This window comes from Rhinichthys klamathensis, unplaced genomic scaffold, assembly GCF_029890125.1.
Source record: "Rhinichthys klamathensis goyatoka isolate OS25496 unplaced genomic scaffold, OSU_Roscu_1.1 h1tg000309l_1, whole genome shotgun sequence".
Taxonomy (NCBI): domain Eukaryota; kingdom Metazoa; phylum Chordata; class Actinopteri; order Cypriniformes; family Leuciscidae; genus Rhinichthys; species Rhinichthys klamathensis.
This window is the reverse complement of record NW_026606827.1, coordinates 1,135,649-1,148,690: the sequence shown is the minus strand read 5'-3', so window position 1 is coordinate 1,148,690 and position 13,042 is coordinate 1,135,649. Positions and strand designations below refer to the sequence as shown.

The 13,042-nt window shown below is 35.7% G+C and overlaps 1 protein-coding gene across 1 annotated transcript; it reads right to left on the bottom strand.

The window, feature by feature from the left end:
- Positions 1 to 767: 767 nt before the first annotated feature.
- oscp1b (organic solute carrier partner 1b) lies at positions 768 to 12,602 on the bottom strand. Its single transcript, XM_056270856.1, has 10 exons — positions 12,286 to 12,602; positions 6,979 to 7,133; positions 6,440 to 6,607; positions 6,057 to 6,137; positions 5,789 to 5,892; positions 4,859 to 4,987; positions 4,558 to 4,627; positions 3,022 to 3,161; positions 2,096 to 2,159; positions 768 to 1,866 (listed from the first exon to the last, which is right to left on the bottom strand). The coding sequence occupies exons 1-10, from the start codon at positions 12,395 to 12,397 to the stop codon at positions 1,747 to 1,749; spliced, it is 1,143 nt and encodes a 380-aa protein (XP_056126831.1). The 5' UTR covers positions 12,398 to 12,602; the 3' UTR covers positions 768 to 1,746.
- Positions 12,603 to 13,042: the final 440 nt, after the last annotated feature.

Sequence of the window (13,042 nt, the reverse complement as noted above, 5' to 3'; positions counted from 1 at the left end):
AAATATATATAATATCAATAATGTCCAGGAAGATGCAGTGTCCCACAAATGCAGCAGTGCAGAGTCACATCATGTCAAAATATTTTGTGCTGTGGGAGTTTAAAAAAGCACAGGTAATGAAAATCAAAAAGCTCTTTCCCATGGAGGAACAAGTGTGACAGCGATTCATTCATAACTGTGTGGGTGAGAGAGACGTCTCCCACGACTATTCAAATGATTACAGGGGTTTTCAGTATTGCTAGTCTGGAAAAGTCATAACAGATCAAGTGCTTAAACAGCATGTGCCAGAGAGACACTTGCAGAGTTAAGGGGGAAAATGCAACAACAGAGCTTCTTTTCATAATTTTTACATTCTTTTCACATGAAACCACTGTCAGACTGCTGATTCAAAATGCTGTTCTGGGAGTTCAAAATGTTTAAAACTGTGGTGTATTAAACTGCACAAGCTAACAATGAATTGACAACTCCTTTTATTAATTTCTCTAGGTATTCCAAATATATTTGTGATAACTAAAGTGATCTTTCTGCTGTTAGGTCACAACAACAATGCTGAATTATTCTATTGCGCCATCTAGTGTTCACAAAGAAGCCCTAAAATACTCGATTTTGTGTGACTTCAGCTTTTAATTCATGATCTGTTGATTTTTTATTTTGACTTTTTAGGTCTCTTAAAAAATGGTATTTATGCTTTGTTGATATTAATATGTTGTGTAAAAAACAAAAACAATCAATCAATATAAAATAGGAACCTTTATGTTGACCAGTCATTATTTGCAAAAAGATCTACTTTATTTCACATTCAAATCTATTTCAATAAAATGAAACAGTAAACAGGCAAAAATGAACATTCATATACAGTACATTAACTTCAATAAATAAGCTCTATTTTGCTTATGAAAAATATAAACCATTTCATCCACCACACATATTGCATTGCTTTCTTTCCATGGAAGGTGGCTGGTTTCACATATACATTGTCATGTAACATATAATGCAACAATTGTACACTCTAAGACATTTTATTTGAATTTCTTGAAATACCTGACTTTGTTGCGTTCCCTTTGAATAAAGGCAAAAACAAACATACACCAATTGTCCTGGGGCTTCCTGTAAACCAGTTTTAGGATCTGTGCTCAATATTTACCACAAGTGCACTTCGGTTTCCTCCATTACCCTGTCTTAAGCAGCGCATGTTTTGTGGATACATATCCCGCACCTTTCGGTTGCACATCAAATGAATTTAAATGAATTCCATGTGCACAGATTGTCCTCTTAGACAACTAAGATAGTCTAGGAAAGGCGTTTCATTCGGTCCACTGATCTAAATGCCATAGAAGTGTCTGCGGCATCAAAGCCCACACTGCCAGCAGACCCTACTGTGAAGACTGATATCAAACCATTTGCTGAAGTATGTGATGGCATGGAGTGTGCCGCCTCAGTAGGTCCAAACTAACTTCACAGAACGAATATGGAAAAGTAAATATGGTCCCACAGCAAGACGCATATCACATTTCTACACCTGCTATTTGCATTTCTCGCATTTAGTGGGTGGCAGGAGACAAAAATTGCACGAAATTCTCAAAGAAAGAATTTCTCATCGAGCTTAGCCGTTGTTGTGAATATATATGGTTGTCACTGTAGCTCCAGACAAAAGGCCTCTTTGCTGACTGAGTAAAACATTGTAGCACTTTATCCTGTTTTACTGCTCAGTCACTCTCATCAGTCAAAGGGAACACCAAGTTTAAGTCACAGTCCATCCATCATGGCCAGGAGGTCATCACCCTTGCTGCTGGAACTGGGGGAAGGTTCTCCCGTCTCTCCGAACTCTCCCATGATCTTAGCCAGCTCAGCATTGGTCTGTTTGTCCTGAAATGAGCCAGCCAGAGGTATATTGTTACTCCCATGGTCCACTTTGGCAGTTTAAAGTTGACCTAAGACTCAAAAACCAATTAGACAAGCTGAGAGCTTTGTCTCAGTGTGGGTGGATCACTGGTAATCAGGCATTACAATGTTTTCTGAGGCCAAGGATCCCATAGCATTGTGCTGGAACAACCTAAGTGTATTACTTTACAAGCGTACAAACATTAAGCATTACCTTTGTTGCCTGGATATTAATAACTTCATAAGAAAGCTCATCCGGTCTTGATATCAAAGCCTCCCTGTGGGGAAAATCTGTATTTCAATTTTTGTATGAAATCTCATGCAAAAAACAAACAACATCATCTATTTCATTGACATTCCAAGCTGCACTCTCATGTTTGAAACCACAAAACATGTCAAGAACATGGCAGAGTCACATTTTACCCCACAATAAAGAGTAATCAATCATTTATTTGCACTTTTTATACATATGTATATGCTCACCAAGGCTACATCTATTTGATCAAAAACAGTAATTATTTATAAACTGTGAATTATTTTTTACAATTTAAATTATTTTAATACATTTTAAAATATAATTTATTCCTGTGTTGGCAAAGCGGAATTTTCAGCATCATTATTCCAGTCTTCGGTGTGACATGACTCTTCAGAAATCATTCGTATATGCTGCTGCATCGTATATTTGGTGCTCAAGAAAAACTTCTTATTATCAATGTTGAAAACATTTGTGCTGCTTAATATTTTTGTGATATTCTTGAATAGGAAGAATGGGAAGTTTACTTTAATTTACTTGAAATAGAAATCATTTATGAAAATTATTTATAAATCTTCTTCACTTTCACATTTGACCAATTTGATGTAACCTTGCAGAAAAAAAAGTATACATTTCTTTAATAAAAATGTACTGACCCCAAACAATATATATTCCAATAAAGAGGGTCTAATGAGAAACATTATTGAAAATATATATAATTGAAAGCAAGTAAAATGTCTAGACATATTACACTAATGGCATGATTTCGTTTTTATTTTGGGGTGAAATACGACCTCCTAGACATGTTTCATTGAGATGCATCTTTAAATCTATTTGTGACGGTCTAGTCAAATTCAATTTAGACTATAACTCAAATAAAAACTCACTCTTCCTCCTCGTCAGTGGCGAAGAGGTTAACACGGAAGCCAGAGTCAGTGCCGGCTGGATTCTGCACCTCCAGACCTCCCATTAGTCTAGCAAGCAGGTTCAACTCTTCTTTTGCCAAAGGATTCGGAGTTGTGTTGACCTTCAGGATTGTATGAATTCAGTCAAATATGCATGCTAATTACATTACACATTTTTCTGAAAATTGTTTTTCCATTAGTTTTCATGATGTATTTAATGAACCAACATTCTAAAATATTTTAATAAGATTTGAGTATATGAAGAGGATGCGAATTATCATGTCAACTAGGTTATTTAAAGTGCCCCTATTATGCTTGTACTGATATAACCTTTCATGTAGTGTGTAACATAGCTGTTTGTGAATGTAAAAGGTCTGCAAAGTTTCAAAGATCAAAGTACACAAATAAATGGTGCTATTGTCTCCCAAAAGAAAGAATCGATTCTGAACTGCCTGAAACAATTCGTCAGTAATTCCAGTCTTACTTGCCTGCACAAACCTACATAGGTTTGTAACTAATTTTAATAATGCCGCCTAGGATCTTCATTGGCTGCCCGCGGACAATGTCTACTTTGACCCTCAAACACTGTTGTTGTAGCTGAGACTGGAAGAGTTTGGTTACATTTACATTGAATCATTTAGCAGACGCTTTTATCCCAAGCGATTTTGATTACTAAAAACATTAGAAGTAATCAGACCAGCAAGAGGGCAACAGTATATAAGTGCTGTAACAAGTCTCAGTTAGTCTAGTCTAGCACAGAACAAGTTTTTTTTTTTTTTAAATCAGAAAAACAAAACAAATGGTATAGTATAGACCTTATGTAGCCACGCCCCTTTTCAGCGCTGAGCTCATTGTCTTTTGACTTACGGTCTGTATTTTCACAGCGATCTTCGTAGTTATGAATGAACGGCTCGTTAAAAAAATTCCCAAGGTCCATTTGTTAAGACATATGCTTTACAATGCTTATCATAAACATTACAATGCTCATGATAACTTTCGTTAACTCTACAATAAGTAAATCAACTTCACCAGCTTATTACTCCTGGACAGCGATGCCGTAGAAATATAAAGAGCGACCGCAAAAACGGAAGTTCAAAAACAATATTCTAAAGATGGCGGCGCCCTCGTTTCTCTGGTGCATAAGGTCTATAGAATAGAAAAGGAAAGTATCACTGTGTATCAAGCACTAAGGAAGCCTCCGGAGCTGAAATTCAGATATGGTAAGGGTTCATTTCCGACATGTGCTGTAAAGGGTAGACCAATCACAACAGACTGGGCTACCTGACCAATCAGAGCAGGCTCTCAGAAAGGTGAGGTTAAGAGAGACTGAACTGTTTCAGGCACTGTGAGAACAAAGGTGATGATGCAATGTATATTATGAGAAAAAAACGTTTTTTTGACCTTGGATGCATGTAAACCTATTACAGGAGGCCTCAAAAACTAAATTAGGAACCTTTAAAATAGCTTAATAGGGGCACTTTAAAAGAGTACTAAGAAAGTAATTTTTTTTTATCTTACCTTGGTGTGTTGTGAGGAGTTTTTTGAGGTTCCAGACATGTGTGTTTCAACAGGACGGCTCACACTGTACCTGAAAGTAAAAATAGGACAATTGTACAGCTGATGTGCCAGTGATAGGCTACTTGTCACCGGTTTACAGCTAAATTATTCACAAATCAATTAGAGATAACGCTTTGCTGCAGATAAAACTTAACACGGATGAATTACACCCCTGTATCTGAAGATCCACAGAAGGTGTGAGTCATATGATTCCACTTTTGAATATTAGCAGGAGTATTATTAGAAAGTGGTTGATGCTCACATGTTTGTGCCCAGTTTGATGACTCGATCACCATACATTTCAAAAGATCCCTCACGGAGAGCGGTGTTGTAGTTGCCCCCATCGCGGAACTGCATCCTTCTCACCTCCTCACCACTACAGCTAAACATCCTGGGAATCAAACACAGTCATGAAAAAATTATTGATAAATAATAAAATAAATCTAAAATAATTTTAAACAGCATTTCTTATTATAAATGATCTAATTATTTTAGAAAATTTAAAGAAATATTTTATTCATGCCATTTTATGACCTTATATTAATTGAAAGACGTGATGCAATATAAATTGGTGTTGTCAAATCAATTAATCACGATTAATCACATCTAACATAATATATATATATATAAATATAAATAAATTAATCAATTTGATAGCACTAACATATACACACACACATATATATATAAAACGTTACAAATAAATTTCTCCCACCACAGATGACACAAGTAAAAATCGTGCCTAAAACAAATGGTGATCAGTGTCAACACCTGGTCATATTATAAATTCATAAAAATTTTAAGCTAAATCTTGCTGTTGATAAAAATAGTTCACAGACATGCTATATGTCAGCTACCCCTAAGCGCTATTAGAATAACTGCTTTCAGTCACAGTCTAAACACAGAACCTGCTATACTTAGAATAGCTCTCTTATATGTCCAAGTCTCTTGTTAAGTTAATGCAATTAACTATAAACCCTCACCATCAGACTCTGTCGGCTCGAAATGACAGAGGTGATTTCACAAAACTTCAGATAAGCACAACTTCAGTTATAAATTTAGAGGCTATTTATTTATAATGTTTAAACCAAATCAAATCCTGCCGTTCTCAGCCTTTTAATGCCTTGGTCATGTCAATACAGGAATTATTTTATTTATTTTTTTGCTATGGATGTTATCCTATGAAGCTAACCTCATGAGTCCTGGGGCGTGCGTCCCATACGGAACAGGGCCTGATGTGGGGAGGACGAATCGTCCATTGGAGTTCTGTACCTTGTCTTTCAGGAAAATTGATACCTAAAAAACAAGTTCATATATGTTTAAAATATATTTTGACTATTATTATTTGAATATTATGCACCTTCATAAACATGACCAATATTATTGGTAAATTCTCAGATTGGGTTTCCCGGAGTATTCTGTATTCATGTACATAAATCAAAATAAAATAAAAGACTTACTCTTATATGCATATCTTGAAAGAAGATGAGGAGTGTTTGTCTAATTAGTTGAAACTCTCCACCAGATAAAGGGGTATATATCTAAACATTACAAGCAAGAGAATAAAACATTTCAAAGCCAAAATCAGAGTGGAGCTGACAATGATAGCAAAATAATTGCCCAATAATAATAATAAGCATAATAAGAAACTTTCATATTAAATAAAAATATAATATATTATTATTATATACAAAACAATGGAAAATGTATTATAATATTAAATTATAATAATAAATAATATTAATATTAAATTAACCGATATTAACAATGAAAAAAATACTTATTACATTTAATAATTGAAAACAATCTTAAAATGTATAATTCTGAGCAGTAACGCAATTACCTCAACGAGTTGTTTGTTTGTTTCATCCACTTGGCTGAGGATGCTGGGAGTGTCTTTCACAAAGTCCCTGATGGCATCCATATGGTTGAAGGACACAAGGAGGATGTCTTTAGGCCGAGGACACAGCAGGACTTGATACTTGAACGCCATGGTCATCAAGTCATAGAGCTGTGCATGGGAAAAAGCACAACAAAGGAGCCATTACATATTTCAGCATATTACTCACCAGAGGGAGCCATTTATCACTATTATCCTTAATAAAATGTAGTGATATTTATATATAAATTAGAAAATCATTAAATATGAAAGAGAATTTCAAAGCAAAGATCAACATAAAATAATTCCAGTGAGAACTATCTGAATTTCAAAACTAAAAAAAAAAAAAAAAAGTTCATAAGAGCTGATTGGTTTACTGAGAATACAGAGAGTTTTGTAGAAAGTTCTCACTAGGAAAATATGCAACACCAATAAAAATAAAGCAAACAATCTGTTATCAGAATTCAAGAAAAGGACAATGTATCCTTGACTTTAGTTTTCACCTTGTCCATACTAGCTTGGTTGAGTCTCATGATGGAGGCATGAGCCAGTCGGTCAAACACCGTCCTGAGGGCCTTCTTGGAGTACAGCTCTTGTGGCTTGAACAGCTCCTCCAGGAACTTCTTATTGAACATGGTGGTAATGATATCATTCATAACTACCACAACACAAAGACAGAGTTGCAGTGAGTCAAAAGCAATTCTGTGCAAACATGAAGCTGACCACAAAGCCAACACAATGCAGTCTGACTCTGTACTGTAGAAAGCCGTTTTGCCAAGAAAGATAGATCAACAAAAATAATATAAATCAAAATTGGCAGATGTTTTCACAGAGAAGCGAGCTGGAAACTGTCATTACATGTTGACTGAGGAAAACACCAATGCTAGAAACAGATACTGTCAAATGGAGGATTTCATTTATATCTCAGTACTAAAAATAACTGTATAAGCTTCCTGAATCTTTGGGGTTCTTATTCTACAATAGTATATTTCTCACGCGAAAACATTCAAAATATGAAATTACAATTAAAGGGTTAGTTCACCCAAAAATGAAAATGATCCCATAATTTACTCACATTCAAGCCATCCTAGGTACATGCCTTTCGTCTTTCAGCCAAACACAATAGGAGTTATATTAAAAAAAAGATCCTGGGTATTTCAAGAGCCTTTATATATATATAATGGGAGTGAATGATACCTCAGTTTTTGAAGCTCCAAAAAGCACATCCATCCATCATAAAAGTAATCCATACAGCTCCAGGAGGTTGATAAAGGCTTGGTTGAGTCTCATGATGTGTATGTTAAATGTAAAGGCCTTCTGAAGCGAAGCGATGTGTTTTTGTAAAAAAAAAAAATCCATATTTATAGTTTTTTAAACTATAATTACTGGCTTCCGGTAATGGCAGTACGCGAGTCTAGTTCCGGCGGAAGAGCGAAATCTGACGCAATGCATGACGTATTGACGAACGCAGAGGATTAGGGCTGCCCTCGACTAAAGATTTTTCTAGTCAACTATTAGTCGTTCATTTAAGCGAATAGTCGACTAATCGCACGTGTATATTAATAAGAAAAATCATAATAATGAGCCTTTAATTGCCTATATAGGCTATAGCCTAATCAGTGCTCAAGCGCATGCGTAAAGCTTGCCACAGCGCACCGTCAAAAGTAATGATTATGAATGTGTCGTGAAAAAACAGCAGTCTGCATCTATTTGCACGTTTCATAACATAATCTGAGAATATTTGTATTCCATTTGAATCGGTTCATTTAAAAATAGAAATTTCAAGCTTTCGATAGATGTGTTGTACATTTTTATTTTGTAAACAAAACACCAGTCAGGTATTAGAAGTCTAAAACAAGATTTTTTAAAGAGAAATGTCGGAAAAGCTTGAGTTTGTTGCCCAGCGTCTACTCATAACTAAGCTTATGCTACTCCTACATCCAACGTCGGGTCAGAGTTCACTCTTCCACCGGAACTAGACTGGCGTACAGCCGTTACCGGAAGCCAGTGATTATAGTTTATAATATTTTTTCTTACAAAAATGTATAGCTTCGCTTCAGAAGGCCTTTTTTAACCCCCCGGAGTCCCTTGGATTACTTTTATGATCGAGCTGGTTTACTATGGAAGCTTATGTGTAGCAATATTCAATTTGAAATGTAATATGTAAAATGACAATGCAATATGTAAAATGGAAATGCATTTCTGTATTTAAATTAACATTTTCCATTACATTTGTGCAACGTTTGGTGAAAAATGAAAATGATAATTCAATTATATAATTTACATTTGCCATTTCATACATATGTTTTAATATGTAAATTGAATACATATTTTAACGCTTTATAAGTTGCAAAATTAAAATGTATTAAAGAAATTATTAGATCTGTTTAAAATGTTCAAGCAAAAACTGTAGCAAAATGATCATTTAAATGTTATTTTTCTTAATTGCATTTACATTCACAGTTAAGACACTTGCGATTGCATTTTCATTAAATGTCCCGCAATGAATGTAGCAAAATTCAATGTGCAAATTGAAAATGCATTCCGAGCCGATCACGCCCCTGCCCCTGCCCCGCCCCCTCCCTCCCTCCCGCTCGCTCTTGTCAATCACTGTGTGAAGTTGGCCCCGCCCCCACCCAATGCAAAACGTCGGCAAAATTGGCTCAATCGTTTTTACTTCATTTGTGCTGTTACTTTGCTTTATTGTTTGTTCTGCTTCGATTTTTAAGATATTTAAAGAATATTTATAGGTCATTCTGAGGTCACCCAGCCCCCCACATCCTCCAAATAAAATAGTCTCGTTCGTTTGTGCCGGTTGTGCGGCTTCGGTTTTTAAAATATTAGACCAATTATAGACGATGGCATCAAAACCCGTCAGATTCCGTGATGACCCTATATACAGTATTTATAAATATCTGATCAATATGCTTTATAAAATAGAAAAGGGAGATGGTTAAACATCACATGAGACACTTTATTGAACATTACAGTCAGTTATGAAGAAATAAAGAGCGGTCAAATTTTTTGGAAGAGCTGAATTTGACCCATCATATTCTGTGATCTCAGAGTAGGTGCATTTGTAAAGAAAACCTGTAGGATCTCCAACATTATTGGGTAATTATAGTTAATAGTAATAAGAATAAAGTTAAGCATATGTGTATCAGACAATGAGAATATTTAATACAAAACGAAACAATCATTAACAGAGTCCTGCATCAGACAACAACAGCGCAGCATAATGTTGACATCAAACGGGTGATACTGATAAGGCAGAACATTCTCCCACACGGTCCAACAATGCACTGGTATCACCTGCAAACGCGTAATAATCCTCGGAAACACTACAATTTCTCTGTTCACGCTTCCCTTCATCTGCCAGTAAATTTACGCTCGTATCAGCTCTGCCGCCGCCATGTTTCCTTCCAACACCTCAAAATGTTGCCGAGCCCCGCCTTGACGCAGTGATTGACAAGAGCGAGCGGGAGGGAGGGGGCGGGGCAGGGGCGTGATCGGCTCGGAATGCATTTTCAATTTGCACATTGAATTTTGCTACATTCATTGCGGGACATTTAATGAAAATGCAATCGCAAGTGTCTTAACTGAGAGTGTAAATGCAATTAAGAAAAATAACATTTAAATGATCATTTTGCTACAGTTTTTGCTTGAACATTTTAAACAGATCTAAAAATTTCTTTAATAAATTTTCATTTTAATTTCGCAACTTATAAAGCGTTAAAATGTGTATTCAATTTACATATTAAAACATATGTATGAAATGGCAAATGTAAATTATATAATTGAATTATCATTTTCATTTTGCACCAAACGTTGCACAAATGTAATGGAAAATGTAAATTTAAATACAGAAATGCATTGCCATTTTACATATTGCATTGTCATTTTACATATTTAATTATCATTTTGCATATTACATTTCAAATTGAATATTGCTGCACATAAGCTTCCATAGTTTCCCTCCAGACATGCAGGGAAATAACTTTGAAATTAAAGTCCACCTTCTCTCCCCAAGATATTCTTCCCTCTCGCTTTTTATTTAGTCACTATATGTCAGGCTTCCTCTCACTGCAATTTCTCGTATTCAAATGGTCCAAAATGCGGCTGCCCGTTTGCTCACCGGTAGCCGTAAACATGATCATATATAACCCCAATTCTGTGCTCTCTACACTGGCTGCCAGTTCGATATCGAATTGACTTTAAAATCTTAACTTTCACCTACAAAGCTCGTTGTAATCAAGCCCCTAAATATCTCTCTGACTTTGTCACTCACAATCCATCCAGATCACTTAGGTCAAGAGATCAACATCTTCTGTCTGTCCCTCGATCTCGCTTACAATGCAGAGGTGATCGAGCTTTTGCAGTGGTTGGCCCTAAATTGTGGAATAACCTGCCACTACATGTCAGAACTGCTTCTACATTAGCTGGATTTTGCTTAAAAGTCATCTTTTCTCTTGTGCTTTCAATTCTTTGTAATTCTACTGCGTTTCTTTTTCTGCATTTTAATTTTAATTTTTCTATCCATTTTAGCTTTTTGTGTTTTTTCTTTCATGTAGGCCCTACAGCACTTTTAAATGTGCTTTATAAATTAAATAAAATTTGGATATGGGCTTTTATGGGCCTTCAAAATCGAAGGAACCATTCAATCCCATTATAAAGCTAGGATGGCTTGAGGGTGAGTTAAGTACGGGATAATTTTCATTTTTTGGGTGAACTAACCCTTTAAAGTAGCACAAAAAACCCATCTCCCGCTACACAGCAAGTGCCTATAAGAGCCGGCACTACTTTGCTCTATGGCCAGCAGCAAAGCAAGCAGAATGTTAACAATACCTCTTTTTCTGTCCTCCTCTAGCCAATCTGCTACAGTGGCTACAAAGATTGCAAATCAAAAGGACATATTTAAAATTATCCTCTAAGGAAGTTAACTAAGTACCAGGTACGGCATCGGCTACATTTATTGTGTATATAGGCCTATACATCACATGCAAGCAACAAGCAACTTATTCACACTGTTTTGTGACCTCTGTGGCACATTTTGATACCAAAGGCAATGTCGGAAAACAACTACAAATTTCATTATTAATATTTAAGAATGCAAAATGAGAGGAAACCCTGATACAGGAACATAAATTAGACAGGAAACCATGACACTGGCATAAGCTGTTGTTGAGCAAATGTAATTGAGCGACAGTGTTGCATGCAACAGAAAGTAACGCATTTAAAAATAAATAAATAAATCAACTTAAAACATACGTCATTACCTCCAATTATCAAAACTTCTGATTAACATTCTTGATTTTTGCGGGCCGCAAAAAACATGGATATCTATAGTAGCCTATATCTATTGTAAATTGAATAATATTATTTTATTAGTTTAATACACAATATTACTTTTGTAATGTTTTGTCAGAAAAGTGTGACATTATATTTGTTTTCTAATGCAATGACGATCACATTTTTAGGGGCCACTACCACTGCATGTTTCCATGGACAATCTTTTAATTTGCATAATTAAAATGGGTTTTTCCCCCCTTTCATTAAAATTTTACAAGGGATGGCATACCAATGCAAAAATGACATGTTTCCTGCATGTAAGTTAAATGAAGGGATCACTGTATTCAAAAACAGGCTAACTGGCTAATTATGTACAGCAATAGCAGAAGATCCAACAACTACTTTCTTATAGAAAGGTCACAAACGATGATCATAAATACAACGTTTACATCATAACCCGGGACTCCAGAACAGACTTGCTTTATTAACTCCCTGGCATATTAGCTGCCATCTAACGTTACCTTTCTTCGCTTTATCTGCTGGGATATTCTGAGCCCGCAGGCGCTGATCCAGGATGTACAGCATTTCTCCACCCAGATTAATGAAGAGAAGAGGCAACGTTCGCGTCGACATCCCCACTGAAGATGGATAAAGAGCAGCTAGTATCGGTAAGCAATCACTGGCTGTCAATAAAAAGTCGCGACCTGCGCTCTGCGTGTTTGTAGCTGAAGATCCTGCAGAATAATAAGCGTCTGTAAACCCTCTCTCGGTTGCCAGGTCACCGCCAACAACAGCCAATCAGAGGCGCTCGTACTGCTGTGCGATGATGACGCAATACGTCTCTCCATGAAAAGCAGGTAGGCCTAATACAAAAACAATTTTGTAGGGCTACATTTATATAATTTATGCGTTGACGTGAAGTTATATGTATAATTTGTATGGTCGTTTGTGAAGCAAAAAATAAAGATAAAAAGTATTAGAATCAACAGCAACAGTTCAAATTGTAAATAAATGTGAAAATACTGTTGTTTTTTTATTTATTTTTTATTTCATACGAATAGGCGATTGCACTGTACTGTGTTTGAGGTGAATATTAAATATGAGACAGCTCCTGTACAGTAACATTAATGCTGCAGGTTGGCACATTTTAAGCATTATAGCAAATTTGTCACCACGTACAATGTATTAATGAATATTGCAAGCATTCACACAATATTAAATTCACTCATATTCAAGACTTAACTCCAATAATATATTGTAACACAATTTACTTTGCTT